This window comes from Monodon monoceros, unplaced genomic scaffold (genome assembly GCF_005190385.1).
Source record: "Monodon monoceros isolate NGI ecotype Baffin Bay Population unplaced genomic scaffold, NGI_Narwhal_1 Super_Scaffold_15, whole genome shotgun sequence".
Lineage (NCBI taxonomy): Eukaryota > Metazoa > Chordata > Mammalia > Artiodactyla > Monodontidae > Monodon > Monodon monoceros.
In genome coordinates, this window is record NW_021703771.1 from 69649709 (window position 1) to 69676092 (window position 26384).

Here is a 26384-nt window from a genome sequence, read left to right on the forward strand (position 1 = left end):
CTGGTTAAAACCATCAAGATGTCCCTTGGTCAAGAGTCTTCAGTGAGGTCTTAAATCATACACAGTGTTTTCATTACGGGTCTAAGGTACAAGCAATTCTTGGGCCATTTTTAGGATGAGGAAGTGGGTCTGAATAATCTCCACAGGACACTATAGTGTATTGCCTCTTCAGAATCTCAGGAACAGCATACCCCGAGATTTCTTGGTAGGACCAAAGATCTTTACAGATCAATACTAGACTGGTGGAATCTCTGCTTTATTTTTTAAAGAAATACTTTTTATTATAAAATATTTCACATTCTCAAAATAATATGTATATATGATAATGAGAATATTAAAGTATACAACTGAGTCCACATCATCCGAATTAGGAAAGAGAATAATGCCAGTTCCTTAGGAAGCCTGTGTTCCTTCTCAATTGCATCACTCTCTTGCCTCACACATTCTTCCTTCAACCCCCAACAATGGGGTAACCACTATTCTGAATTGGACTTACTATTCTGTACTTTTTGCTGGAGTTATACTAATCCATGCATCCTTAATAATCTGGTTTTATATGTTTCTGAAATTTATAAAAATGCTATCAATCAGTATAAAATTTTTTGATCTGCTTTCTTCACTAACTAACATTATGCTTTGAGTTATATCCTGATTGATGTGCGTAGCAGTAGCTCATTCATTTACACTGTTGTTAAGGGGTTTAGTCTGCAATGTTATGGAGAACAAATGAACAAAGATCTGGGTGAACTGCATGATAAGCACTCCTCTGACAAAGACCATGTGGCTAAACTGAGCTCAAAGGAAGAACGCAGGGGCAAATGAACACTGTATATAGTATTGTTTCTTCCATGACTTGCCGTAATTAACTGTGTTAATGTGCTTTTGCTTTTAGAATAGTAATGTGAAAAGAAAAAAACTATTATGAACCAATGATTTCGATGCTATAGAAGTATCATTCTTCAATCTATCAAATGTATGAATTGATATTATAGACAGCACAGCTTCTCTTTCTTGAGAGAAATTTTTATCCTGCTTTAAAAGGCAAAACTTTAGATTAAAAAAATAAAAGATATCAAATGGAATATAACATTATAAATAAAAAACCCACTTCTTTTATTTCCTCACTCATCTCACTTGCAAAGTAGGACAAGGGATTAAAAAATCCACATATAAAGAATAATTCAAAATTAATGAATTCTGGAATCTCAAACATAGAGTTATAATATGATGAAATTATTAAAGTACAAATATGAAGAGTCCCTTTGTGCATTATTAATTGCAATGGTTTCTAGTCTTGTATGTTGAGAAATGTTTACTATGTCTTCCAATCTTTAAGGTTGTTGATGTTTGGTTGTTATTCACAGAGCAAAAGAAAAAAACAAAAACGGAAACAAAGCCACACTCTGATTTCAGAGAACAGCAGTGTAAGACCAAGCTAAGACTAGAATAACACACTTTCAAGGAAAAACAAAAGGTTTCATATAAATTTCATTTTAGTAATGATTTTTAGTAATTTAATAAACAGAAACTTCTCATTTGTTCAGTATTATTATATTTATTATTCATCATTACAATCATTACATTTTAGGGAAAGATAAATTATGACACCTCAACTCTCTAAAGCAGATTTTTAAAAGCTGAAGAGAGAAAAAGGAAAGTAGCAACTAAAATTAATGTAAAGGAGGGGAGTTCTTTTTTATTTTATATTTTGGTACACGGGCCTCTCAATGTTGTGGCCTCTACCGTGTGGAGAACAGGCTCCAGACGCGCAGGCTCAGTGGCCATGGCTCACTGGCCCAGCCGCTCCGCGGCACATGGGATCTTCCTGGACCGGGGCACGAACTCGTGTACCCTGCATCGGCAGGCGGACTCTCAACCACTCTGCCACCAGGGAAGCCCAAGGAGGAGAATTCTTAATATGGGAAGGAAGTTTTAAATTACTGTTACCTTATATTCTTTCTTCCAAGCTTCAAAGAGGTCCATTGAAGTACTTCCCTCATCAATGAATTCAACATCAAATCGATGTGATTTTGCAAACGATAGCAGAGCTTTCATGGATCGCTCTGTCTCACTTATTGCCCACAGACCCCGGTTGGTGGTAGGTATTCGATCATCCACCAGTCCTTCTTCATCTTCTATCATCTCCTCAAATATTGCAGTCTGGCCTTTGACTCTGAAGACATTTGAGAACAAAACCACAGTAATTACTGTCAGTGGGTAACAAGTACTATAAAAATGATATTGCCAGAGCTAATAGGAAAGCAAGGTCAAAAACAAAAATTTCATCAACATCTTTCAATGTCATGTCTACAAGATCATGCGTGCAAGTTTTTGGAAAAACCATACCAACTCTGAAAATGCTTGAGGTATCATACATTTGACAAGTGCTTTCTTGAGAGCAAACTGGCCTAATAAAAAATGGCTATAAATTCCAGGCTAAAATCTTGCTCTGAGAATTAAAATAATACAAAACACAAATTACCACCACTATCAACCATGCAAAAATAAAACAGAAAAACCACAAGATGACCTAAAAGTACAATCAGACTTACTCTCTTCTCAATTTCCATGTTTGTAAAATAGGAATAATTTTACTAAATGTACTCACTAAGTAGCTTAATCCCTAACACAAGGATGAAGACTTCAAATCTGTGTTGGAGAAAGTGTATTATTAAAAAGAGCTAACATTTTTATAGAACATTACCACGTATCAAACACTATGCTAGAGAAGAGACCTTCAAGATGGTGGAGAAGTAAGACGTGGAGATCACCCTCCTCCCCACAAATACATCAGAAATACACCTACATGTGGAACAACTCCTACAGAACACCTACTGAATGCTGGCAGAAGACCTCAGACTGCCCAAAAGTCAAGAAACTTCCCACATACCTGGGTAGGGCGAAGGAAAAAAGACAAAAAAAGACAAAAGAATGGTGACAGGACCTGCACCACTGGGAGGGAGCTGTGAAGGAGGAAAAGTTTCCACACACTAGGAAGTGCCTTCACCGGCAGAGGCGGGGGGGTGGCGGGGTGGGGGGGAGCTGTGGAGCCACGGAGGACAGCGCAGCAACAGGGGTTCAGAGGGTAAAGCAGAGAGATTCCCGCACAGAGGATCGGTGCCGACCAGCACTCACCAGCCCGAGAGGCTTGTCTGCTAACCCACCGGGGTGGGTGGGGCTGGGAGCTGAGGCTCCGGCTTCCCGTCGGAGCGCAGGGAGAGGACTGGGGTTGGCAGCGTGAACACAGCCGGAAGGGTGCTAGTGTGCCCCAGCTAGCTGGGAGGGAGTCTGGGAAAAAGTCTGGACTTGCCTAAGAGGCAAGAGACCGTTGTTCCAGGGTGCGTGAGGAGAGAGGATTCAGAGCACTGCCTAAGCGAGCTCCAGAGACGGGCGCGAGCCACAGCTATTGGCGCGGACACCAGAGACGGGCATGAGATGCTAAGGCTGCTGCTGCAGCCACCAAGAAGCCTGTGTGCAAGCACAGGTCACTCTCCACACCTCCCCTCCCGGGACCCTGTGCAGCCTGCCACTGCCACAGTCCCATGATCCAGGGACAACTACACCAGGAGAAAACATGGCGCACCTCAGGCTGTTGCAATGTCACGCTGGCCTCTGCCAGCGCAGGCTCGCCCCACATCCGTGCCCCTCCCTCCCCCCGGCCTGAGTGAGCCAGAGCCCCCTAATCAGAGGCTCCTTTAACCCCACCCTGTCTGAGCGAAGAACAGACACCCTCCGGCAACCTACACGCAGAGGCAGGGTCAAATCCAGAGCTGAACCCCGGGAGCTGTGAGAACAAAGAAGAGAAAGGGAAATCTCTCCCAGCAGCCTCAGGAGCAGCGGATTAAATCTCCACAATCAACTTGATATACCCTGCATCTGTGGAATACCTGAATAGACAGCGAATCATCCCAAAACCGAGGCGGTGGACTTTGGGAGCAACTGTAGACTTGGGGTTTGCTTTCTGTATCTAATTTGTTTCTGGTTTTGTTTATCTGAGTTTAGTACTTAGAGTTTATTAACAGTGGTAGATTTATTTATTGATTTGGTTGCTCTCTTCCTTTTTTTTAAATACAGATATATATATATATTTTTGCTTTTTCTCTTTTTGTGAGTGTGTATGTGTATGCTTCTTTGTGTGATTCTGTCTGTAGAGCTTTGCTTTTATCGTTTGTCCTAGGGTCCTGTCTGTCCTTAGTATAGTTTTTAGTGCTTGTTATAATTAGTGGACTTGGTTTTTGGTTTGGTTGCTCTCTTCTTTCTTTCTTTTTCTTTTTTTTTTATGACTTAAAAATTTTTTTTATTTTTAATAATTAAAAATTTTTTTATTGTAATAACTTTTAAATTTTATTTTATCTTTTTCTTTCTTTCTTTCTTCCTCCTTCCTTCCGTCCTCCCTCCCTCCATCTCTCCCTTCCTTTATTTCTTTCTTTCTTTTTTTCTCCCTTTCCTTCTTAGCCGTGTGGCTAACAGGGTCTTTGTGCTCCGGCCGGGTGTCAGGCCTGTGCCTGTGAGGTGGGAGAGCCGAATTCAGGACATTGGCCCACCAGAAACTTCACAGCTCCACGTAATACCAAATGGCGAAAGCACTCCCAGAGATCTCCATTTCAACGCTAAGACCCAGCTCCACTCAACGACCAGCAAGCTACACTGCTGGACACCCTAGGCCAAACAACTAGCAAGACAGGAACACAACCCCACCCATTAGCAGAGAGGCTGCCTAAAATCATAATAAGTCCACAGACACCCTGAAACACATCACCGGACGTGGTCCTGCCCACTAGAAAGAGAAGATCCAGCCTCATCCACCAGAACACAGGCACTAGTCCCCTCCACCAGGTAGCCTACACAACCCACTGAATCAACCTTAGCCACTGGGGGCAGACACCAAAAACAACAGGAACGACAAACCTGCAGCCTGCAAAAAGGAGACCACAAACACAGCAAGTGAAGGAAAATGAGAAGAGAGAGAAACACACAGAAGATGAAGGAGCAAGGTAAAAACACACCAGACCAAATAAATGAAGAGGAAATAGGCAGGCTACCTGAAAAAGAATTCAGAGTAATGATAATAAAGATGATCCAAAATCTTGGAAATAGAATGAGAAAATACAGGAAACGTTTAACAAGGACCTAAAAGAACTAAAGAGCAAACAATGATGAACAACACAATAAATGAAATTAAAGATTCTCTAGAAGGAATCAATAGCAGAATAACGGAGGTAGAAGAACGGATAAGTGACCTGGAAGATAAAATAGTGGAAATAACTACCGCACAGCAGAATAAAGGAAAAAGAATGAAAAGAATTGAGGACAGTCTTAGAGACCTCTGGGACAACATTAAACGCACCAACATTCGAATAATATGGGTCCCAGAAGAAGAAGAGAAAAGAAAGGGACTGAGAAAATATCTGAAGAGATTATAGTTGAAAACTTCCCTAATATGGGAAAGGAAATAATCAAGTCCAGGAAGTGTAGAGAGTCCCATACAGGATAAATCCAAGGAGAAACACGCCAAGACACATAGTAATCAAACTATCAAAAATTAAAAACAAAAAAAAAATATTAAAAGCAGCAAGGGAAACACAACAAATAACATACAAGGGAATCCCCATAAGGTTAAAAGCTGATCTTTCAGCAGAAATTCTGTAAGAGAGAAGGGAGTGGCAGGACATATTTAAAGTGATGAAAGGAAAAAACCTACAACCAAGATTACTCTACCCAGAAAGGACCTCATTCAGATTCGACAGAGAAATTAAAACCTTTACAGACAAGCAAAAGCTAAGAGAATTCAGCATCACCAAACTAGTTTTACAAGAAATGCTAAAGGAACTTCTCTAGTCAGTAAACACGAGACAAGAAAAAGACCTACAATAATAAACCCAAAACTATTAAGAAAATGATAATAGGAACAGACATATCAATAACTACCTTAAATGTAAATGGATTAAATACTCCAATCAAAAGACACAGACTGGCTGAATGGATATAAAAACGAGACCCGTATATATGCTGTCTACTAGAAAGCCGCTTCAGACCTAGGGACACATACAGACTGAAAGTGAGGCGATGGAAAAAGATATTCCATGCAATTGGAAATCAAAAGAAAGCTGGAGCAGCAATTCTCATAGCAGATAAAACAGACTTAAAAATAAAGACTATTACAAGAGACAAAGAAGGACACTACATAACGATCAAGAGATCAGTCCAAGAGGAAGATATAACAATTGTAAATGTTTATGCACCCAACGTAGGAGCACCTCAATACATAAGGTAAACGCTAACAGCCATAAAAGGGGAAGTTGACAGTAACATAATCATAGTAGGAGACTTTAATATCCCACTTTCACCAATGGACAGATCATCCAAGATGAAAATAAATAAGGAAACACAAACTTTAAATGATGCATTAAACAAGATGGACTTAATTGATATTTACAGGACATTCCATCCAAAAACAACAGAATACACTGTCTTCTCAAGTGCTCATGGAACATTCTCCAGGATAGACCATATCTTGGGTCACAAATCAAGCCTTGGTAAACTTAAGAAAACTAAAATCGTATCAAGTATCTTTTCCAACCACAACTCTATGAGGCTAGATATCAATTACAAGACAAAATCTGTAAAAAATACAAACACGTGGAGGCTAAACAATACACTACTAAATAAGCAAGAGATCACTGAAGAAATCAAAGAGAAAATAAAAAAATACCTAGAAAGAAATGACAATAAAAACACGATGACCCAAAACCTATGGGATGCAGCCAAAGTAGTTCCTAGAGGCAAGCTTAGAGCGATACAATCCTACCTCAAGAAACGAGAAACATCTCAAATAAATAACCTAACCTTACACCTATAGCAATTAGAGAAAGAACAAAAAATCCCCAAAGTTAGTAGAAGGAAAGAAATGATAAATATCAGATAAGAAATAAATGGAAAAGAAATGAAGGAAACAATAGCAAAGATCAATAAAACGAAAAGCTGGTTCTTTGAGAAGATATACAAAATTGATAAACCTTTAGCCAGACTCATCAAGAAAAAAAGGGAGAAGACTCAAATCAATAGAATTAGAAATGAAAAAGGAGAAGTAATAACTGACACTGCAGAAATACAAAGGATCATGAGCGATTACTACAAGCAACTCTATGCCAATAAAATGCACAACCTGGAAGAAATGGACGAATTCTTAGAAAAGCACAACCTTCCGAGACTGAACCAGGAAGAATTAGAAAACATAAACAGACCAATCACAAGCACTGAAATTGAAACTGTGATTAAAAATCTTCCAACAAACAAAAGCCCAGGACCAGATGGCTTCACAGGCGAATTCTATCAAACATTTAGAGAAGAGCTACCACCTATCATTCTCGAGTCTTCCAAAATATAGCAGAGGCAGGAACACTCCCTAACTCATTCTACGAGGCCACCATCACCCTGATACCAAAACCAGACAGAGATGCCACAAGGAAAGAAAACTATGGGCCAATATCACTGATGAACATTGATGCAAAAATTCTCAACCAAATACTAACAAACAGAATCCAATAGCACATTAAAAGGATCATACACCATGATCAAGTGGGGTTTATCCCAGGAATGCAAGGATTCTTCAATATATGCAAATGAATCAATGTGATACACCATATTAACAAACTGAAGAAAAAAAACCATATGATGATCTCAATAGATGCAGAAAAAGCTTTTGACAAAATGCAATGACCATTTACGATAAAAACCCTCCAGAAAGCAGGCAGAGAGGGAACTTTCCTCAACATAATAAAGGCCATATATGACAAACCCACAGCAAACATCGTCCTCAATGGGGAAAAACTGAAACTATTTCCACTAAGATCAGGAACAAGACAAGGTGCCCACTCTCACCACTATTATTCAACATTGTTTTGGAAGTTTTAGCCACAGCAATCAGAGTAGAAAAAGAAATAAAAGGAATCTAAATTGGAGAAGAAGAAGTAAAGCTGTCACTGTTTGCAGATGACATGATACTATACATAGATAATCCTAAAGATGCTACCAGAGAACTACTAGAGCTAATGAATGAATTTGGTAAAGTAGCAGGGTACAAAATTAATGCACAGAAATCTCTTGCATTCCTATACACTAATGATGAAAAATCTGAAAGAGAAATTAAGGAAAAACTCCCATTTACCATTGCAACAAAAAGAATAAAATACCTAGGCATAAACCTACCTTAGGAGACAAAAGACCTGTATGCAGAAAAGTACAGGACACTGCTGAAAGAAATTATAGATGATACAAATAGATGGAGAGATATACCATGTTCTTGGATTGGAAGAATCAACATTGTGAAAATGACTCTACTACGCAAAGCAATCTACAGATTCAATGCAATCCCTATCAAACTACCACTGGCATTTTTCAGAGACCTAGAACAAAATATTTCACAAATTTGTATGGAAACAGAAAAGACCCCAAAAGGCCAAAGCAATCTTGAGAAAGCAAAACGGAGTTGGAGGAATCAGGCTCCCTGACTTTAGACTATACTACAAAGCTGCAGTAATCAAGACAGTATGGTACTGGCACAGAAAAAGAAATATAGATCAATGGAAAATGATAGAAAGCCCAGAGATAAACCCATGCACATATGGTTACCTTAATTTTGATAAAGGGGGCAAGGATATACAATGGAGAAAAGACAGCCTCTTCAATAAGTGGTGTTGGGAAAACTGGACAGCTACATGTAAAATGAAATTAGAACACTCCCTAACACCATACACAAAAATAAACTCAAAATGGATTAAAGAACTGAATGTAAGGCCAGACACTATAAAACTCTTAGAGGAAAACATAGGCACAACACTCTATGACATAAATCACAGCAAGATCCTTTTTGTCCCACCTCCTAGAGAAATGGAAAAAACAAAAATAAACAAATGGCACCTATTTAAAAGCTTTTGCACAGCAAAGGAAACCATAAACAAGATGAAAAGACAACCCTCAGAATGGGAGAAAATATTTGCAAATGAAGCAACTGACAAAGGATTAATCTACAAAATTTACAAGCAGCTCATGCAGCTCAATATGAAAAAACAATGAACCCAATCCAAAAATGGGCAGAAGACCTAAATAGACATTTCTCCAAAGAACATATACAGATTGCCAACAAACACATGAAAGGATACTCAACATCACTAATCATTAGAGAAATGCAAATCAAAACTACAATGAGGTATCACCTCACACCAGTCAGCATGGCCATCATCAAAAAATCTACAAACAATAAATGCTGGAGAGGGTGTGGAGAAAAGGGAACCCTCTTGCACTGTTGGTGGGAATGTAAATTGATACAGCCACTACGGAGAACAGTATGGAGGTTCCTTAAAAAACTAAAAATAGAACTAACATAAGGCCCAGCATTCCCACTACTGGGCATATACCCTGAGAAAACCATAATTCAAAAAGAGTCAAGTACCACAATGTTCACTGCAGCTTTATTTAAAAGAGCCAGGACATGGAAGCAAACTAAGTGTCCATCGACAGATGAATGGATAAAGAAGATGTGGCACATGTATACAATGGAATATTACTCAGCCATAAAAAGAAGTGAAATTGAGTTATTTGTAGAGAGGTGGATGGACCTAGAGTCTGTTATACAGAGTGAAGTAAGTCAGAAAGAGAAAAATAAATACTGTATGCTAACACATATTTATGGAATCTAAAAAAAAAAAAAAGGTTCTGAAGAACCTAGGGACAGGACAGGAATAAAGATGCAGATGTAGAGAATGGACTTGAGGAGATGGGGCGGGGGAACGGTAAGCTGGTATGAAGTGAGAGAGTGGCATGGAGATATATACACTACCAAATGTACAACAGATAGCTAGTGGGAAGCAGCCGCATAGCACAGGGAGATCAGCTTGGTGCTTTGTGACCACCTAGTGGGTTGGGATAGGGAGGGTGGGAGGGATACACAAGAGGGAGGAAATATGGGGATATATGTATACATATAGCTGATTCAGTTTGTTATACAGCAGAAACTAACACAACATTGTAAAGCAATTATACTCCAATAAAGATGTTAATTAAAAAAACAAAAAAACCCCTGAAAAACCCCACTATGCTAAGTAATTATATGCCTTTTCTTATTTAATATACATAAAAGAAACTCAGTGAGGTGTTATTATCTTCATTTCACAAATGAGGATCCTGAGGCTTAGAGAAGTAATCTGTGCATAGTAGTGAGCAGGGATCTGAGGTCATATATGTTGGACTGCACAGTCTGTGTACTCCCATAAACTGTCCCTTAAGCACATATTACCACACGACAGGAGCATTTGGGGGTAAACGTCAGCACAGGTGAAACTGAGCATGTTAAATGGGCAAATGCTAAAGTTTAGTAAACTGACTGGATAAGAGAAAAAAATATAAGAAATGTTATTGTGAGGAAAATGTAGTATAAATTAAAATACCAAGTCTTGTATAATGTTTCATTTTCCTGATGGGAAATAATCAGAGAACTTACGTGTGAGAAAATAACTTCGATTCATACTCTGTGAACAATTCATCAGCCTTACAAAAGACACAGCTGGAAAAGAAGAAATTATCAGAGAAATATTCACAAACATAACTGCAATCAGGTAATTTCTAAAAGAGGCTTAGTATTTTATACTTCACATTTTCTTTACAACAAATATGCCATTTTAGAAAAAAAAAAAACGTGGTCCTCAGGTATGTGTTCCTAGAGAGGTTTTTTTTTTAAAGTTCGATTAATAATACATCTCTACTTCTGTCTGAATTGAAATGAAAAATGTTTTATTATGTGAGCCAGTGTTTCTTCTCTCAGGAGAAATCTAGCTCAGTGGAATGATGCCATTCGTTGGATGATTTCTCCTATTACCTACCAATTGAGAGGAAGCCTGGTTGGCCGGAGGTGGCAGATTGTTGCAGACTCAATAACATGACGAGATGGAGGTCCCTCCAGATTTTTTACAGCGTCTCTTACTTGCTTCTGGAACTTACTTAGCTCTTCCATATGTGTTGTAAGTAAGAACTGAAGACCTCTGCAGTCATGGAACCTGATTCCCATCACCAGCACCACACACACAGCAAAGAAAAGAACAGTAGGTCAATTTCCTAAAAATTCAAGAAGTGGTTGGCAAAGTGTTAAAGAAACTGCAACATTTTACCTAGTCACACCTGAATGAGTTTACAGGAGTGTATTCAATTGGTATCTACTAGTAAACAAAGAATAATAACATTGGGTTGTCTACTACAAAAGATAACAAAAACATCTGATAGTGCCTGCCCTCAGAAACGAAAAACAATATGTAAAATCTGAAAAACAATATGTAAAATCTATGTCCCTGTGTCTGATGTCTTTGAAAGATCAGGATTGCCACAGTCTTTCTTTGTAATACTGATTGACTACAGGTGTTCTCCTGACACCCGTGGTCTACATAGAGGTGACTTGTAGGATGAAAAGTAGAGACAGAAAGCTGAGAAGAAAGGAGAAAAGTAGCCAAGAATTATATTACAAGGAACTTATACATATACACATATATTTTTATGAAGCATGTACTAAATGCCAGGCACTTTGCCAAGCACTTTTCCTGTATAACCTCAATAGATACCCAACTGTGCATGTGTAATAGATGAAGATTAATGAATTAAAGTAATTTAAGTAAAGATACAAAGTTATTATGTGGCAGCCACGGGCTAGGAGTTAAACCCAAACACAATGCTCTTAACCATTCTGATAAACTATAAATGAAATGGGTCAAGAAAAAAAATGTATGGATGTGTGTGTACGGGTTTTTGAAAGGAAAACGAAAGCCTAGAATAATAAGAAATTAAAAAACAAAAAATATAAACAAGACTTGTTTGCTTTTTAAGTTAAGAGTATATCCTTCTTCCTAAAATGCCATATGCCATTCTCTCCAAATTGTTCAAAAGAGCCCACTTTCCTTCCTAAAAGGCTTTCCCAATATTTCACAACACTAATCTATGTTTCTTTCTGTTCATGGAGTTTACTAACAACATTATTCATTTTCGTACTTTGTTTAGTTTTTATACATACTCACATTTCTCAAATTATTTACGATTCTTGTCTTCTCATTAAGCTAACTTTTAGAAGGTAAGAATTAGATTATACCCCTTTTTCAAAAACATATATAATACGCATAGAATAGCTGCTCAGTAATTTCTAAAAAAATTTACTTAGAGATACTTAAAATTAGGTTAGGTATCAATACTATTCACAAAAAGAAAACACAGTTTTTTATTTGTAATTTATTACAAATTTAGACTGCTCTTCGAAAATTAACATTGAACCAATGGGAAGAAGTGGCTTTGGAAAAGTTCTCTCCACTAACTCAGGTCTGAGCATGTGAGTAAGGGCTGAAAAATATCACAAATCAGCATTTAACATGTCTTTGCCATGTTCTCTCTTGCAGGTCCTTTAAATAAAAGAGAAGAAAACACAGTAATAGAAGGTAACTCTTAGACACCATAATGGTAGGTACTATTTTAAGTAAGCACTTTACAAATATTAATTTACTAATCCTCACTACAATGCTGTGAGGTTTTATAGATGAAGAAACTAAGGCAGAGAGAGCTTATACAACTTTCCCAAGTTCAAAGAGCTGACAAGTGGTGGCACTGAGGTATGAACACAGGCAGTCTGTCTTGAGAACCTACTTGCGCTCTTAATCACCAAGTTACATAGTGTTCCCCAAGAATCATTAACAAGCAAACATAAGTAGTTTGGTGTCTGAGATATGTCTCATTAAAAAACACAGCAGCAGTGTTAAGATGATCTCTGAATACATGTAATATAAAAAAAATTAACTTTAAAAATGTGTTTTCTTACTTTCTATTTATGTCTAATGTTTTTTAAAAGCATGTTTGTGTAATGAATTATACATTTTATGTTTCCTGTTGGTCCTTTTACAGACCTGGGACCTCAAAACATTTAATAGGGGATATATTCTAACATGAGGATTTACAACTTTTAAAAGTAGTTTCTAAGAAAAAAAAAAAGGAGTTTTTGTGTGATTTAAGAAAAACAAGTTCAAGATATTTTAAAATATTTTCCTTTATCAGCTGATGCCACAATGCTGGCAGAACACATTATTAGGACATAGCTTTAAAACTGGATAAGATGAATTCATGACATAAATGACAACTTATCCTGGAACAGTGATTCTTGGGCTTAACATGGAAAAAGGGAGTGCACTCAAAAGCATAATATACTGCATATACCTCAGAAATGAGAAGCTCATCACGTTCTGAATGGTGAAAAAGATGATTACATTAAGGTACATCCAAGTTAATAATGACACAGAAAATGTAGCATATTTTTTAGGGTGTTAGCAGACACATGAAAAAGTTTTTAGAAGAGCAAATGAAAACACTTTAAAACATTTCAAAGATATTCTTATACTGAATTTTTCACTGAAAACCAACTTTAATCCCAAGGCTGACATTATACTGAGATATGATCTGAGAAGCCATAAAGATCCTCCTCTCTGTTCCCCTCCCTAGAATCAACAGTTCTGCCGCCAACACCTAAATTCCCCACATTAGACAGACATTCCTTTGGGTTAAACCACTGAAGGTACTTTTGATAGGGTATATTTGTTCTCTGGGAAGAATTATTCACCATTCTTACTTCAAGAGGAATAACCCAACTTATCTATCTTGAAGAATGGTGATTATTGCTGAGAAGAAAGATGGGGAAGACAAAGCAGACTCTACAATATAAAACCTGGGCCACTGTGGCACTATAAGCTTAGCCCTTAGGGAATGAATGACATAGGGAAATATGAATGCCTTACCCCAAGGGAAAAATTCTCCTAAACAAAGTCTGTTTCAAAACTTTGCTTAAAGAGCTGGCTTTAAGCAACTTTGTCCAACAAAGATACAAAGAAAATACTTTAAGCAGATTAAAAAATAGAAAAAAAAAGCACTGAAAAGAGAACAGTTAAAAATGACTAATATACAGGAGAAAAGCATACCTCATATTTTGGTCTGAAATATATGCAACAATAGGTAAAATGTAGATGTTCATAACCACAATATGTTATGACTTTTAATTGTAACTCTTAATACCAAATGATCTGAATATTTGGGGTGACTACTCATTAACTATTCTGTTTTGTGCTATTTTCTTACTTCTCTGACATAGAAAGCTTGCCAGTTTGTTGCTTGTAGTTGCTGGTTATTTCATTTCGCACTCTTTGAACAAGTTCCTCTTCAATACCAAATTCCATTGCTCTGTGTATCACATTCAGCCACCAAGGAGAATTAGAATAAATCTGTAAACAAGACAACAGCTGATCAATTAATGTCTTTTTAGTACTCACAACATTTCTATCACTGGAAAGAGTTCTGTGAAAAATTAAAAGGGAGCAATAAATGCAACTCTCAAGGGAATCACAGTAGTGGGGAGACAAGTATACATGTTGTATATACAATGAATAAGTACAACTTCTGCATATATAAGTAAATAGAACACCTATTCCATGATTATTCTGAAAGAGTGAGAATTTATTTACATATATTTATAACAAAGCTGTGCTAAAAGAAAATACCTAAAACAAAATAAAAATTCAGTATTCACTCTATATATCTGAAAAGGTAACAGGTTTCTTTCTCAGCATAATAAAGTCATAATGCTTATCCTCAACTAACTGAACTAGATTCTACTCAATGAATAATCTTTGATAACTAATAAAATTATATGCTTGAATACTAAATAATTAATGAATTAGGAAGAATAAAATGTGGAGTAACTGGTTAAAATCAAAAAGTAAAAGTATTTTGTGTAGGCTTCTCCTTAAACTTTGCTACTGATTTCATGAAAGAGGAATTTTAGAAATAACAAATGGCACATATTTCATAAGGAAAATACTTATGGTTCTCATATTCTAACATCTTAAAAAAAAAGGTTTTGGAAACATGCACATCTAAGATCAAAAGAAGGTTATGGAAGTCTTCATTTTCTTCAAAAGACAACTTGTTATATACCGAAGGTAAGAGGAAACCCCATTATACCTTAAAAGAAATGAAAGAGGATAACCTCAAAATAGGTGATTTATCTATGTGTCTGTTCATCCAATCAATAAACACTGCTAACAGCAAATAAGTTTTTATTGTGGCTCAGGTACTGTACTAGGTGCTAAAAATTCCAAGATGAATAAGAAAGTTCAAGTTTCTCCCCAGAGCAGAACAAAAACCAAAATGTTATGTGGAGAAAAGCATAAGGAAAGTCACATTGGTGGCCATACCTTTCTCTGGAGGTCACGTACGGTCTGCTGCACTGGCAGCAAAGCTTGTTGTGCTTCAGCAACCTCTGTATTACACTTGCTCATATAATGCTCTCGCAGCTGTTTGGCCTGTGTTGAAACAGGAAACAAGCATAAACTTTCATTTCAGGTCAAGAAAATAATTTAGTATGATGTTTCCAGAACAGTGTACTTTATTTAATCTATTTAACTCAACTAAAGCATTAAACTCTACAAGTATACTGTAGAGAACATAAAAGCCACGCTAGAGGGCTTCCCTGGTGGCGCAGTGGTTGAGAGTCCGCCTGCCGATGCAGGGGACACGGGTTCGTGCCCCGGTCCGGGAAGATCCCTCATGCCGCGGAGCGGCTGGGCCCGTGAGCCATGGCTGCTGAGCCTGAGCGTTTGGAGCCTGTGCTCAGCAACGGGAGACGCCACAACAGGGCGAGGCCCGCGTACCGCCAAAAAAAAAAAAAAAAAAAAAAAAAAAAGCCATGCTAGAAATTCATAAGATGTATATTGAAGAGATTTTACCTGTAAGCCACCTTGACTTACATTTACCTATCAGTCACATAATTTAAGAAATTCCAAGGATTTGCTCCCCAAGTTTCTAATTTTTTAATTTTAAAAAATGGGAGGGGAAAGAGCAGTAGTATTTCAAACTATAAGGCAAAACAAGAATACATTTTAGAATTTCTTGTCTGATTCAGTTATTATCATTTCTTGGAATTACTTCAGTTTAGAAATAATACTTTGGGTTTTAGGACTGAATTGTGTTTCTCAAAATCTATGATGAAGTCCTAACCCCCAACGTGACTATATTTGGAGATACGGCCTTTAAGAAAGTAATTAAATGAGTAAATGTAGATAAATGAGATAAGGGTGGAGCCCTAATCCTATATGACTGGTGTCCTTAAAAGGAAAGAGAGACACACCAGGGATGCAAGTACATAGAGAAAAGGCCACATGAGGACACAGTGAGAAGGCAGCCATCTACAAGCCAAGGAGAGAGTCCTCAGGAGAAACCAACACTGCTGACACCTTGATCTTAGACTGCCAGCCTCCAGAACTGTGAGAAATACATTTTTTTTAAATTAAAATAAATTTTATTCAATTTATTTAAATTAAAAAACCCAGTAGGTTACCCATTTCTCCCACACCCAAGCCCTACCTCTTTCAACCACCAGTCTGTTCTCTGTATCTATGAGCATTTTCTTTTTTTCTTTTTTTTGGGATTCCTCATATAAGAGAAATCATACAGTATTTGTCTTTGTCTGACTTATTTTGCTTAGCATATAATACCCTCAAGGTACATCCATGTTGTCGCAAATGGCAATATTTCATTCCTTTTTATGGCTAAACAATATTCCATCATATATGTATACAACATCTTCTTTATCAATGGACACTTAGGTTGTTTTCATATATTGGCTATTGTAAACAATGCTTCAATGAACATAAGGGTGCATATATCTTTTCAAGTTAGTTTTTTTGTTTGTTTGTTTTCTTCGGATAAATACCCAGTAGTGGAATTGCTGGGTCATATTATAGTCCTATTTTTAAATTTTTGAGGAACCTCCATACTATTTTCCATAGTGGCTGCAGCAATTTATATTCCCATCAACAGTGCACAAGGGTTCCCTTTTCTCTCATCCTCACCAACACCTTTTATATCTTGTCCTTTTGATAATAGCCACTCTAACAGGTATGAAGTGATATCTCATTGTGGTTTTGATTTGCGTTTCCCTAATGATTAATGATGTTGAGCATTTTTTCATGTGCCTGTTGGCTATCTGTATGTCTTCTTTGGAAAAATGTCTATTCAGATCCTCTGCCTATTTTTTTTTTCTTTTTTAAAAATGTATTTATTTATTTCGACTGTGCTGGGTCTTAGTTGCAGCATGCAGGACCTTCACTGCAGCATACGGGATCTTCACTGCAGCATGTGGGATCTTTAGTTGTGGTATGTGGCCTTTTTAGTCTTAGTTGCGGCACACGGGCTTCTTAGTTGCAGCATGCAGACTTCTTAGTTGTGGCATGCGGACTTCTTAGTTGCAGCATTCATGTGGGATCTAGTTTCCTGACCAGGGATTGAACCCGGGCCCCCTGCATTGGGAGTGAGGAGTCTTACCCACTGGACCACCAAGGAAGTCCCTCTCTGCCTATTTTCTAATCACCTAATAAGGGGTTAATATCTAAACCCCTGATAAGGGGTTAGTATCTAAAATATATAAATAGCACATACAACTAAATATCAAAAAAACAAACAACCCAATCAAAAAATGGGCAGAATACCTGAAAAGACATTTTCCCAAAGAAGACATAGAGATGGCTATGAAAAGGCACATAAAAAGATGTTCAACACTGCTAATTATTTGAGAAATGCAAATCATAACAATAATGAGGTATTACCTCACACATGTCAGAATGGCTATCATCAAAAAGTTTACAAATAACAAGTGTTGGGGATAATGTGGAGAAAAGGGAACCCCTGCATACTGTTGTTGGGAATGTAAATTGGTGCAGCTACTAAGGAAAACAGTATGAAGGTTCCTCAAAAAACTAAATATAAACTACCATATGACCCAGCAATTCCAGTCCTGGGTATATAGCTGGAAAAAAAATGAAAACACTAGTTCAAAAAGATACATGAACCCCAATGTTCACAGCAGCACTATTTACAATAGCCAAGACATGGAAACAACCCAAGTGCCCATCAACAGATGAATGGATAAAGAAGTTGTATATATTTACAATGGAATATTATTCAGCCATAAGCAAAAAATGAAATTCTGCCATTTGCAGCAACATGGATGGACCCAGAATATTATGCTTAGTGAATGGGTCAGAAAGAGAAAGACAAATATCATATCACTTATATGTGGAATCTAAAAAATAAAACAAATAAATGTATGTGTAAAACAGAAACAGACTCACAGATGTAGAAAACAAAATAGTTGTTACCAAAGGGGAAAGGGAAGTGGGGAGGGACAAATTAAGGGTATGGAATTAAAAGATACAAACTACTATGTATAAAATAGATAAGCAGCAAGGATATATTGTATAGCAGTGGGAATTATATCTATTATCTTATAATAACTTACAATGGAGTATAACCTGCAAAAATACTGAATCACTATGCTGTATACCTGAAACTAATATAATAAATCAACTATACTTCAATTAAAACAAGAGAGACTGTCCTTTCCCCATTGTCTAATCTTGGTTCCTTTTTTGTAAATTAACTGACCATAAATGGGTGGCTTTATTTCCGGGCTCTCTCTATTCTGTCCCATTGATCTATGTGTATGCTTTTATGTCAACACCATACTGTTTTAATTACTACAGCTTTACAGTATAGTTTGAAATCAGGGTGCATAATGCCTGCAGCTTTGTTCTTAATCTTAAGATTGCTTTGGCTATTCGGGATGTTTTCTAGTTCCATACAAATCTTTGGATTGTTTATTCTATTTCTGTGAAAAATACCATTGGGATTTTAATAGGGATTACATTGAACCTGTATATTGTTTTGGGTAGCGTGGACATTTTAACAATATTAATTCTTCCAGTTCATGAGTGTGAGAAATAAAATTCCTGTTGTTTAAGCCAGTCTGTGGCATTTTGTTATAGAAACCATAAAAGACTAATACAGAAAGGATTCAAAAATTGTTCCTCTTTCAACTTTTCAAGACAAGTAGGATCATGTTATTTGCAAGTAACAGAAGTACTGAAAAATTTTATTCTTATAAGTTACCATTAGGAAAAAGGAAAATTCTTCACTTTCGTCCATTTAACTGAAATACTTAACTGGCTCTTGAAACTATTTTAAGAAATATCAATTAGATGGAGCATGAAGTCTGAAAAAAAATTCTTTTATAGACAGAATGAAAAAATAATAATTACCTCTTCCACAAGTCTGCCATCTCTCAGGGTAGGAGGTATCCCTGGGTGCTTGGCTATCAACAATTCCATCAAGTTATGGGTAGCATGAAGTCTCTGTAAAACACAGAAAAGGCAACAATTATGACAGCCAATGCAGTGAACTCTAAGGGGAGAACCTACTATTATTAAGGCATACAGGACACTAACACCACATTTAAGATTTAATCACCGAATTCTTTTCCTTTAAAACAATTTGAATACCAACTTTCTCTGAGTCAGTTTTATAGTAATTATCTTAACTCATAATGACATAAATTTCTAATTAAAAAGATACAGTTTCATGAAACATGTCTATGTATTTAACAGAGTATGTAATATAGGTATATTTCTTCTCTTATACATGCACTTGTCTATATGGGGAAATATGAGTATGCCAAGTAAGTCCAGTAAAGTAGAAAAGTTGACTGCACAGACTAGATTCCTCTTCTCCTGGGAAATGAGTGTGGATGAGCCTAGCAATTATATTATGATATAAACAAAGATAATGAAATACATTAGAAAACAGGGCTGTGACCTGGATCTGTTGAACTTAAGGGCTGAAAAGCAGAGGAGCTAGAGGTGAAGATGGTGTAGAATAAAGGAGAAAACTCCATCTTAAATCTCTGTATTAAATACAAGCCACGCATCTCACTGTGGTATTGAGTCTGCGACTGGTTTGACGCTCCCTCTGGAGTAAAGGGCTATGAGAAAAAATAAAGTGAATGTAGTTTCTATCTAATTTGAGTCTTTATTTGAGAAGACAACTAAAGGCTAAAGGATGATGGGAAAGGAGTCTTTCTGGTAAGGTCTGATTTGGTGTCAGTGATTTCAGACTATAAGGGTTTACTCTGTTTGGCCGTGGTACAGATCTTTGTAGAGTTAATCTTTGAAGAGCTACCTCAAATGTCTTAGGTCTTTTCATCATGCTTTCATAGATAACATAATCAGTAACACGATCAGATTTCTTTTTTTTTTTTTTTTTTTGCGGTACACGGGCCTCTCTCTGTTGTGGCCTCTCCCGTTGCGGAGCACAGCCTCCGGACATGCAGGCTCAGCGGCCATGGCTCATGGGCCCAGCCGCTCTGCGGCATGTGGGATCCTCCCGGACCGGGGCACGAACCCGTGTCCCCTGCATCAGCAGGCAGACTCTCAACCACTGCGCCACCAGGGAAGCCCAACACTATCAGATTTAATAGCAAAAACAAAAGTATAAATACCATGAAAGAAAAAATGGTAGAAACTCGGCTCCATTGCTCTGTGTGCACTTGTGGAAGAGGACTTCTGCTGCTTTCTGCACAAGGTGGTGGACTGAAATGGGAGGAATACTTGTCTCTCTCCATTCCCGTACACATGCCTTACACGTGCCCAACAGAGCAGGGTGGCTAATCTGACTTGATAGAGCAAGACATTTGGTGGACCATGCTTTATCAGCAGCTGGGGTTACTGTGACTCAAAAGCAAGAACCAGGCTGATTGACAGCTTACTCTTCACTCTTGAACTCAGGCATACTGGACCTACCTGTCCTACTTCTGTTTCCTTTATTCAGGAGCACGATATCTTTGTACTTCCTCCTTCTCGCATGTGGTAAATACATTAGCTAAAAGGTCCATGACCTTCTGTAATCCTTACCCATGCATAATATAAGGAGACTGGTATTTAATTTTCTCTCTTCTTCCCTCTCCCCCCATACACTCCTCCTAATACCTGCTCAGGCACAGGTGAACATGTAGGTCCCAAGGTTTAGATTCTGAATGGTAAAAAAGAAGCCTCACCTGGGACTCAAGCCTAAACTTACCAAGATTCAAAAAAGTATCCTTATTTACCATTTAGCTAGAAAGCCTTGTCTATATGATCCACTGGACTGAACCAGAAAGAGGAAGATATTTCACACTTAAGTAAGTGTTATAATTCAAATATCCAAGTCTCCTTAAAAGACCTCCAAAAATTAAATTAGAAGATCACTGAATAGTTTTTATTATCACTTAGTTTCATTTTTGAGTTTAACTCAATTTCTCTTCTTTTTGGTGAATACTATGTGAATAAATATGTTGATGTTAATATGTGAAGTGATAAAACTGACCCCATTCTTTGAAATACAAATATTTTGAGCTGCTTTTCTAATGTAGCTTAGGCTTATCTAGTCAGCCTTGTGGCCCATACTGACCTGAGCAGACAGAATAGTGACTCTAAAACTTTCGTGTATATACAAATCACCTTGGGTGCTTATTAAAAGAACATGATTTCCAAGCTTCATCCCCAGTGATTATGACTTAGTCCATTTGTTACTCTTTGTTCTCTTAAATATTCAGAAAAATTATTTTATAAAAAACAAATATTTTGAAACTTTTTACTTACTTGCAGTGAATCAGTTTTGAGCTTTCCCTTGTGTTCCTCAGATGAACGCAGCACTTCTCTGTACAGTTCTGCTGCCAAGGCATACTCACCTGAATAATCAAAATATATTTAAAGCATAAGAAAATCATGTATTTAGTTCCCAATGTCATCTAGTTATCTATAATCTAAAAACACCTACTGTAAAAATATAGCAATGATTACAATTCACTAATTTATTTTTTAAGAAAAGGAATTTAACGTGGTATTAATATGATTGCCCCAGTAAAAAAAAACTGGTAACAGCACCTTTTTTGTTGTTGTTGTTGGTTAATTTCACAGACTAGAACACCAAACACAATGTTTTAAAATTATACTGAAAAACAAACTCTGAATTAACTTTTAATTTAAACAAACGGTTTTCTTCTTGTTAAAGTTACTGACTACCAATCAGTAGTCATTAGGATGTTTGAAATTAAGGACAAATTAGGGGTACTTACATGTATTTATAGACAAATATTCAAAATACTATGGCCAACCTACACATAATTCTCAGAAAAATAATGCACTCTTCTTGATAGGAATTGTTCTTATTGGTATTTGGCCAGAATGATTTACAGTCAATAACTACATTTCAAAAGCTTAGGAATTCTTTCTATTTCTATCACTATTAGTCTGAGATTTATGCTGTTTTTTATTATACATAGTTAGCACCTTATTCAAATAAAGTAATTAAAAAAGTATCAAAGCACAGGTTGGCAAACTACGGCCCATGGGTCTTATCTGACTGCATTTTTGTAGGGTCTACAAGCTAAGAATTTTCTTTTACATTTTTAATAGCTGAAAAAATTAAAATAATAATAATAACTTGTGACATGTGAAAATTACATGATATTAAATTTCAGGGTCCACGAATAAAGTTTTATTGGAAGTCAGCGATGCTGACTTATTTATGTACTGTCTGTGGCTACTTTTGCATTACAATAGCAGGGCTGAATAGCTGCCACAGATCTTACGGTTCACAAAACCTAAAATATTTATTACCTGGTTCTTTCAGAAAAAGTTTGATGAGACTTCACTGAAGAAGAGATGAAACATTTTTAATGGCTTTGAGTAATGGAACCTATGTTATTTGCTGCCTGGGGAAAAACTCAAAATTGTTAATTGATACATACAATTAAAATAAAAATCTAACAGTGGCAAAATCATGGAATACAAGGGGAAAAAAAGGTAAAGAGATGTTCTGGTTTTAGTTTGCTGAGGAAAAAAGGCTTTTTCCTGATCATCACATACACTTGCATTTTTATTTTTTTTAACTTTAAACTAGTTTCATTAATATCATGGATTTAGAACTTTGTTCATGGCCATAATGAGTTTTTCATATATATACCTTTATAAATTTGTTCATGGCCATAATGAGTTTTCCATATATACACCTTTGTAAATTTTGTTGTTGGTTCTCTCTCTCTCTTTGTTAAAGTTGATTTTATATATGTAAATTTTATTGTGGTAAAATATACATAAAATAAAACTTACAATTTCAACCATTTTTAGAAGAGTGCAGTTCAGTAGCATTAAGTACATTCGTTCATACTGTTGTGCAAAACACTTGCTTTTATACCACTGCTTTATATCTAATTCTACCAGTTATCTAATATAAAGCTTTCTAAAGCACACGTTTTCACAGTACTTTACAGTCATCCAATTTCTATTCACTTTAATAAAGGAGAAGATTATTTTTGCAATAATAAAATTGCATTACAATGTAGGAGTAACATAATTATCTTCACACAATGAACTCTCTTTAGTTTTGAAGATTTTTCTAAAGCTTTTCAAAAGACATATGGATTCTATTAATATTTATACTATCATTTATAGAGAACAATTCATTTAACGATTTTCCCCTCATAATTATTGTAACTTTTAAAGGAGATACAATGACTATAATAAAAACAGTTGAAACTGAACTAGTCATTATAATGTTTTTTTTAATGCTTAGTAAAAAAAAAAAAGGACGTTTTCGGGGGAAGACATAAAAATATGCATATTCAATAAGCTATACAAGTTTAAGCCAAATATGGAAATACCGGTTCTTTGCCACTTGATGGCACTAACATTTCCAGGTAAACAAATTGTACTGGTTCTATACTGCCAAACTAATTTTCTCCAAAAAAACACCTGTAGAAATGAAGAATGTATGTGATGATCAGGAAAAAAGTTTTCTTTCTCAGAAAACTGAACCTAAAACACTTCTATACCATATATGTGTGTGTGTGTGTGTGTGTGTGTGTGTGTATTTCATGTATACATTGTACAAAATTGAAATAATACCATGTTTTTAATACCATAATCAGTGAGGAACATAGAATATACATTGTATATCATATATATATGTTTGCATACAATATAAACAAATCCCTTTAGAGTTTGATATTAAGTTTAGATTTCTTTTAGAAGTCAGATCTTTACTATCTGATCTCTAATATTAGAATAGTTTAAATTATGTAAGTTAAATATGTAATGTTACTTTTAAAAATGTGTATTGTTTAACATACTACTATGAGTTAAACCATGGAAACTAAAAGTAGTTAATCCTCCACAATTAAGTTCATAATTACAATTAAATGAAGAATAGACATACCATTTATTAATGGACTTTCTAATAGGAATTTCTCTTAACAATTAGCAATATTTTCCATCCATAGATAAATAAATACAGTGGGAGGGAATACAGTGGAAACTATCTGAAAAGAGCAGTGATGCACCTCCTGCTACACCATAGCATGGTATTTTGCCACATAGGAGCCAACTACATGCTGATCCTGCTGGAGTGTTACAGTGTTTGGAAATGATCAGATGAATAACCTTTTCCCCCAATTCCCATATTATGCATAACTTTACCACAGGGAAAAAGAGACAACAAATCTGACAAGGAGACTAGAAAAAAGGCCAAGTGAAGAAATTCATTTACTGTCTTAAGCTTCTGAGTCATAACAACATAAAATAAAATGAGGAATGCAGTTTTAGAATTAAGATGGGAAATCTGAAATTTATTTTTATTATTGTGATCATCTGCAAGTAACATATTACTCCATTTCAGAATTTTTTTTTTTTTTTGGCAGTACGCGGGCCTCTCACTGTTGCGGCCTCTCCCGTTGCGGGGCACAGGCTCCGGACGCGCAGGCTCAGCGGCCATGGCTCACGGGCCCAGCCGCTCTGCGGCATGTGGGATCTTCCCGGACTGGGGCACGAACCCGTGTCCCCTGCCTCGGCAGGCGGACTCTCAACCACTGCGCCACCGGGGAAGCCCAAATTGAACTTTTTGAATATGGATAACTAATGGTTCCAGTACCATTTACTGAAAACACTAACCTTTCTCCACTGAAATGCCTTTGCGTCTTTGTTGAAAAATCAACTGATCATAAATAAGTGGGACTAGTTCTGGACTCTATTTTGTTCCATTGGTCTACTTGCCTATCTTTATGCCAGTATTATACTGTCTTGATTATTATAGCTTTAAAGTAAGTGTTGATTCAGGTAAATCTTCCAACTATTTTGTTCTTTTCCAAACTTGTTTTGACTATTCTAGGTGAATTTTAGAATCAGCTTGTCAACTTCCATAAACAGCCTGCTAAAATTTTTGTTTGGGAAAATTTTGATTGCATTGACTCTATATCAATTTGAGATGAATCAGCATCTTAATAATATTAAATCTTCTGATCCATGAACACAGTATAATTAGGTATTCTTTAATTTCTGTCAGCAATATCTGTACTTTTCAATGTTTCTGTGATTTTTGTATGGGTCCTGTACATATTTTTTCCAACTTGATGTCAAAGTATTTCATATTTTTTTGATACTACTATGAATGGCATTGTTATAATTTCTTATTGTTCATTCCCAGTATATAGGAATATAATACATTTTTATATATTCATCTTGTCTTATGCAACCTTGCGAAACTCATTTATTTGCTCTAGTAGTTTTCCTACATAGACAATCACATTGCAGCAAATAAAGATAATTTTATTTTTTTCCTATTCAATCTGATTAACTGTTTGTCTTCCTCTATTAAGAATTTAAGGCCCACAAGATCAGAGACTACTTTATTTTACTGTATTATTTTTAGTACCTAGATCATACCCAGCACACAGCAGACATTCTAATATTTGTTGGGAGAATGAATTTATAAACAGTATTACTTTGTAAATTAATATTCACTTGAATGTGTCAAATTTTAACCATTCTTCTATTTCTAGGCATTTTGGTTGTTTCAGTTGTTCACTACTATAGACTAAAATCCATAATTTATTGCCAAATCTTTGTTCACATTATAATTTCCCTAAAAAAACTTCTAAAAGTGGAAATGTTTGGTGAAAGCATATGTAAACTTTGAAGCTTTTTGAAGTGTTCTGTGTAACTGCTCTTCATTAAGCTGAACCTATTTAAATTCCGAATAGTACCGTGTGAAAGTGTCTTTCTTGGGAAACTTTGATTTCTACTATAACTAATCTTCCTCATTAAGTGTTTAGAAGAATCAGAGATAACAAAGCAATCACCTTCTACCTTTAATGATGTGGATGCCTGCTAAGCCATTGAGGGCACAAACTAGCTGCCGATGTGCTTCTTCACATTCAGTTCCACATTTCTTCTGCAGAGATGTCAGCAGTTCCTCCATTGTCATGGTGCTAAAAGAAAAGGCAGATTGTTCAGGACTAGAAAGAATCCTAAGTTAGAGTATTATATTACATAAGGTCAACAGCACCAGACTCTTACAGAGTCTTTGTGATCTTCAGTATCTTTCTGTTTACCCCCATTTTCACCATTATCACTTTTAGCTTGATTACCTCTTACTATTCCAGCAAGCATTCT

General features: G+C 36.3%; 1 protein-coding gene across 4 annotated transcripts in view; it reads right to left on the minus strand.

Moving 5' to 3' along the window:
• Positions 1–26384, minus strand: part of SHPRH (SNF2 histone linker PHD RING helicase) — an 82233-nt gene that overhangs the window by 27976 nt on the left and 27873 nt on the right. For all 4 annotated transcript variants that reach the window (XR_003793695.1, XM_029223742.1, XM_029223744.1 and 1 more), the window contains 8 exons: positions 26079–26200; positions 21537–21625; positions 19164–19256; positions 15264–15371; positions 14149–14291; positions 10878–11051; positions 10499–10561; positions 1948–2173 (listed from right to left, as the gene is read on the minus strand). Coding sequence is in view for 3 of the 4 variants with exons in the window: in XM_029223742.1 (XP_029079575.1) it covers positions 1948–2173; positions 10499–10561; positions 10878–11051; positions 14149–14291; positions 15264–15371; positions 19164–19256; positions 21537–21625; positions 26079–26200 (1018 nt within the window). In the remaining variant the exon portion in view is untranslated. The remainder of the gene's footprint in view (positions 1–1947; positions 2174–10498; positions 10562–10877; positions 11052–14148; positions 14292–15263; positions 15372–19163; positions 19257–21536; positions 21626–26078; positions 26201–26384) is intronic.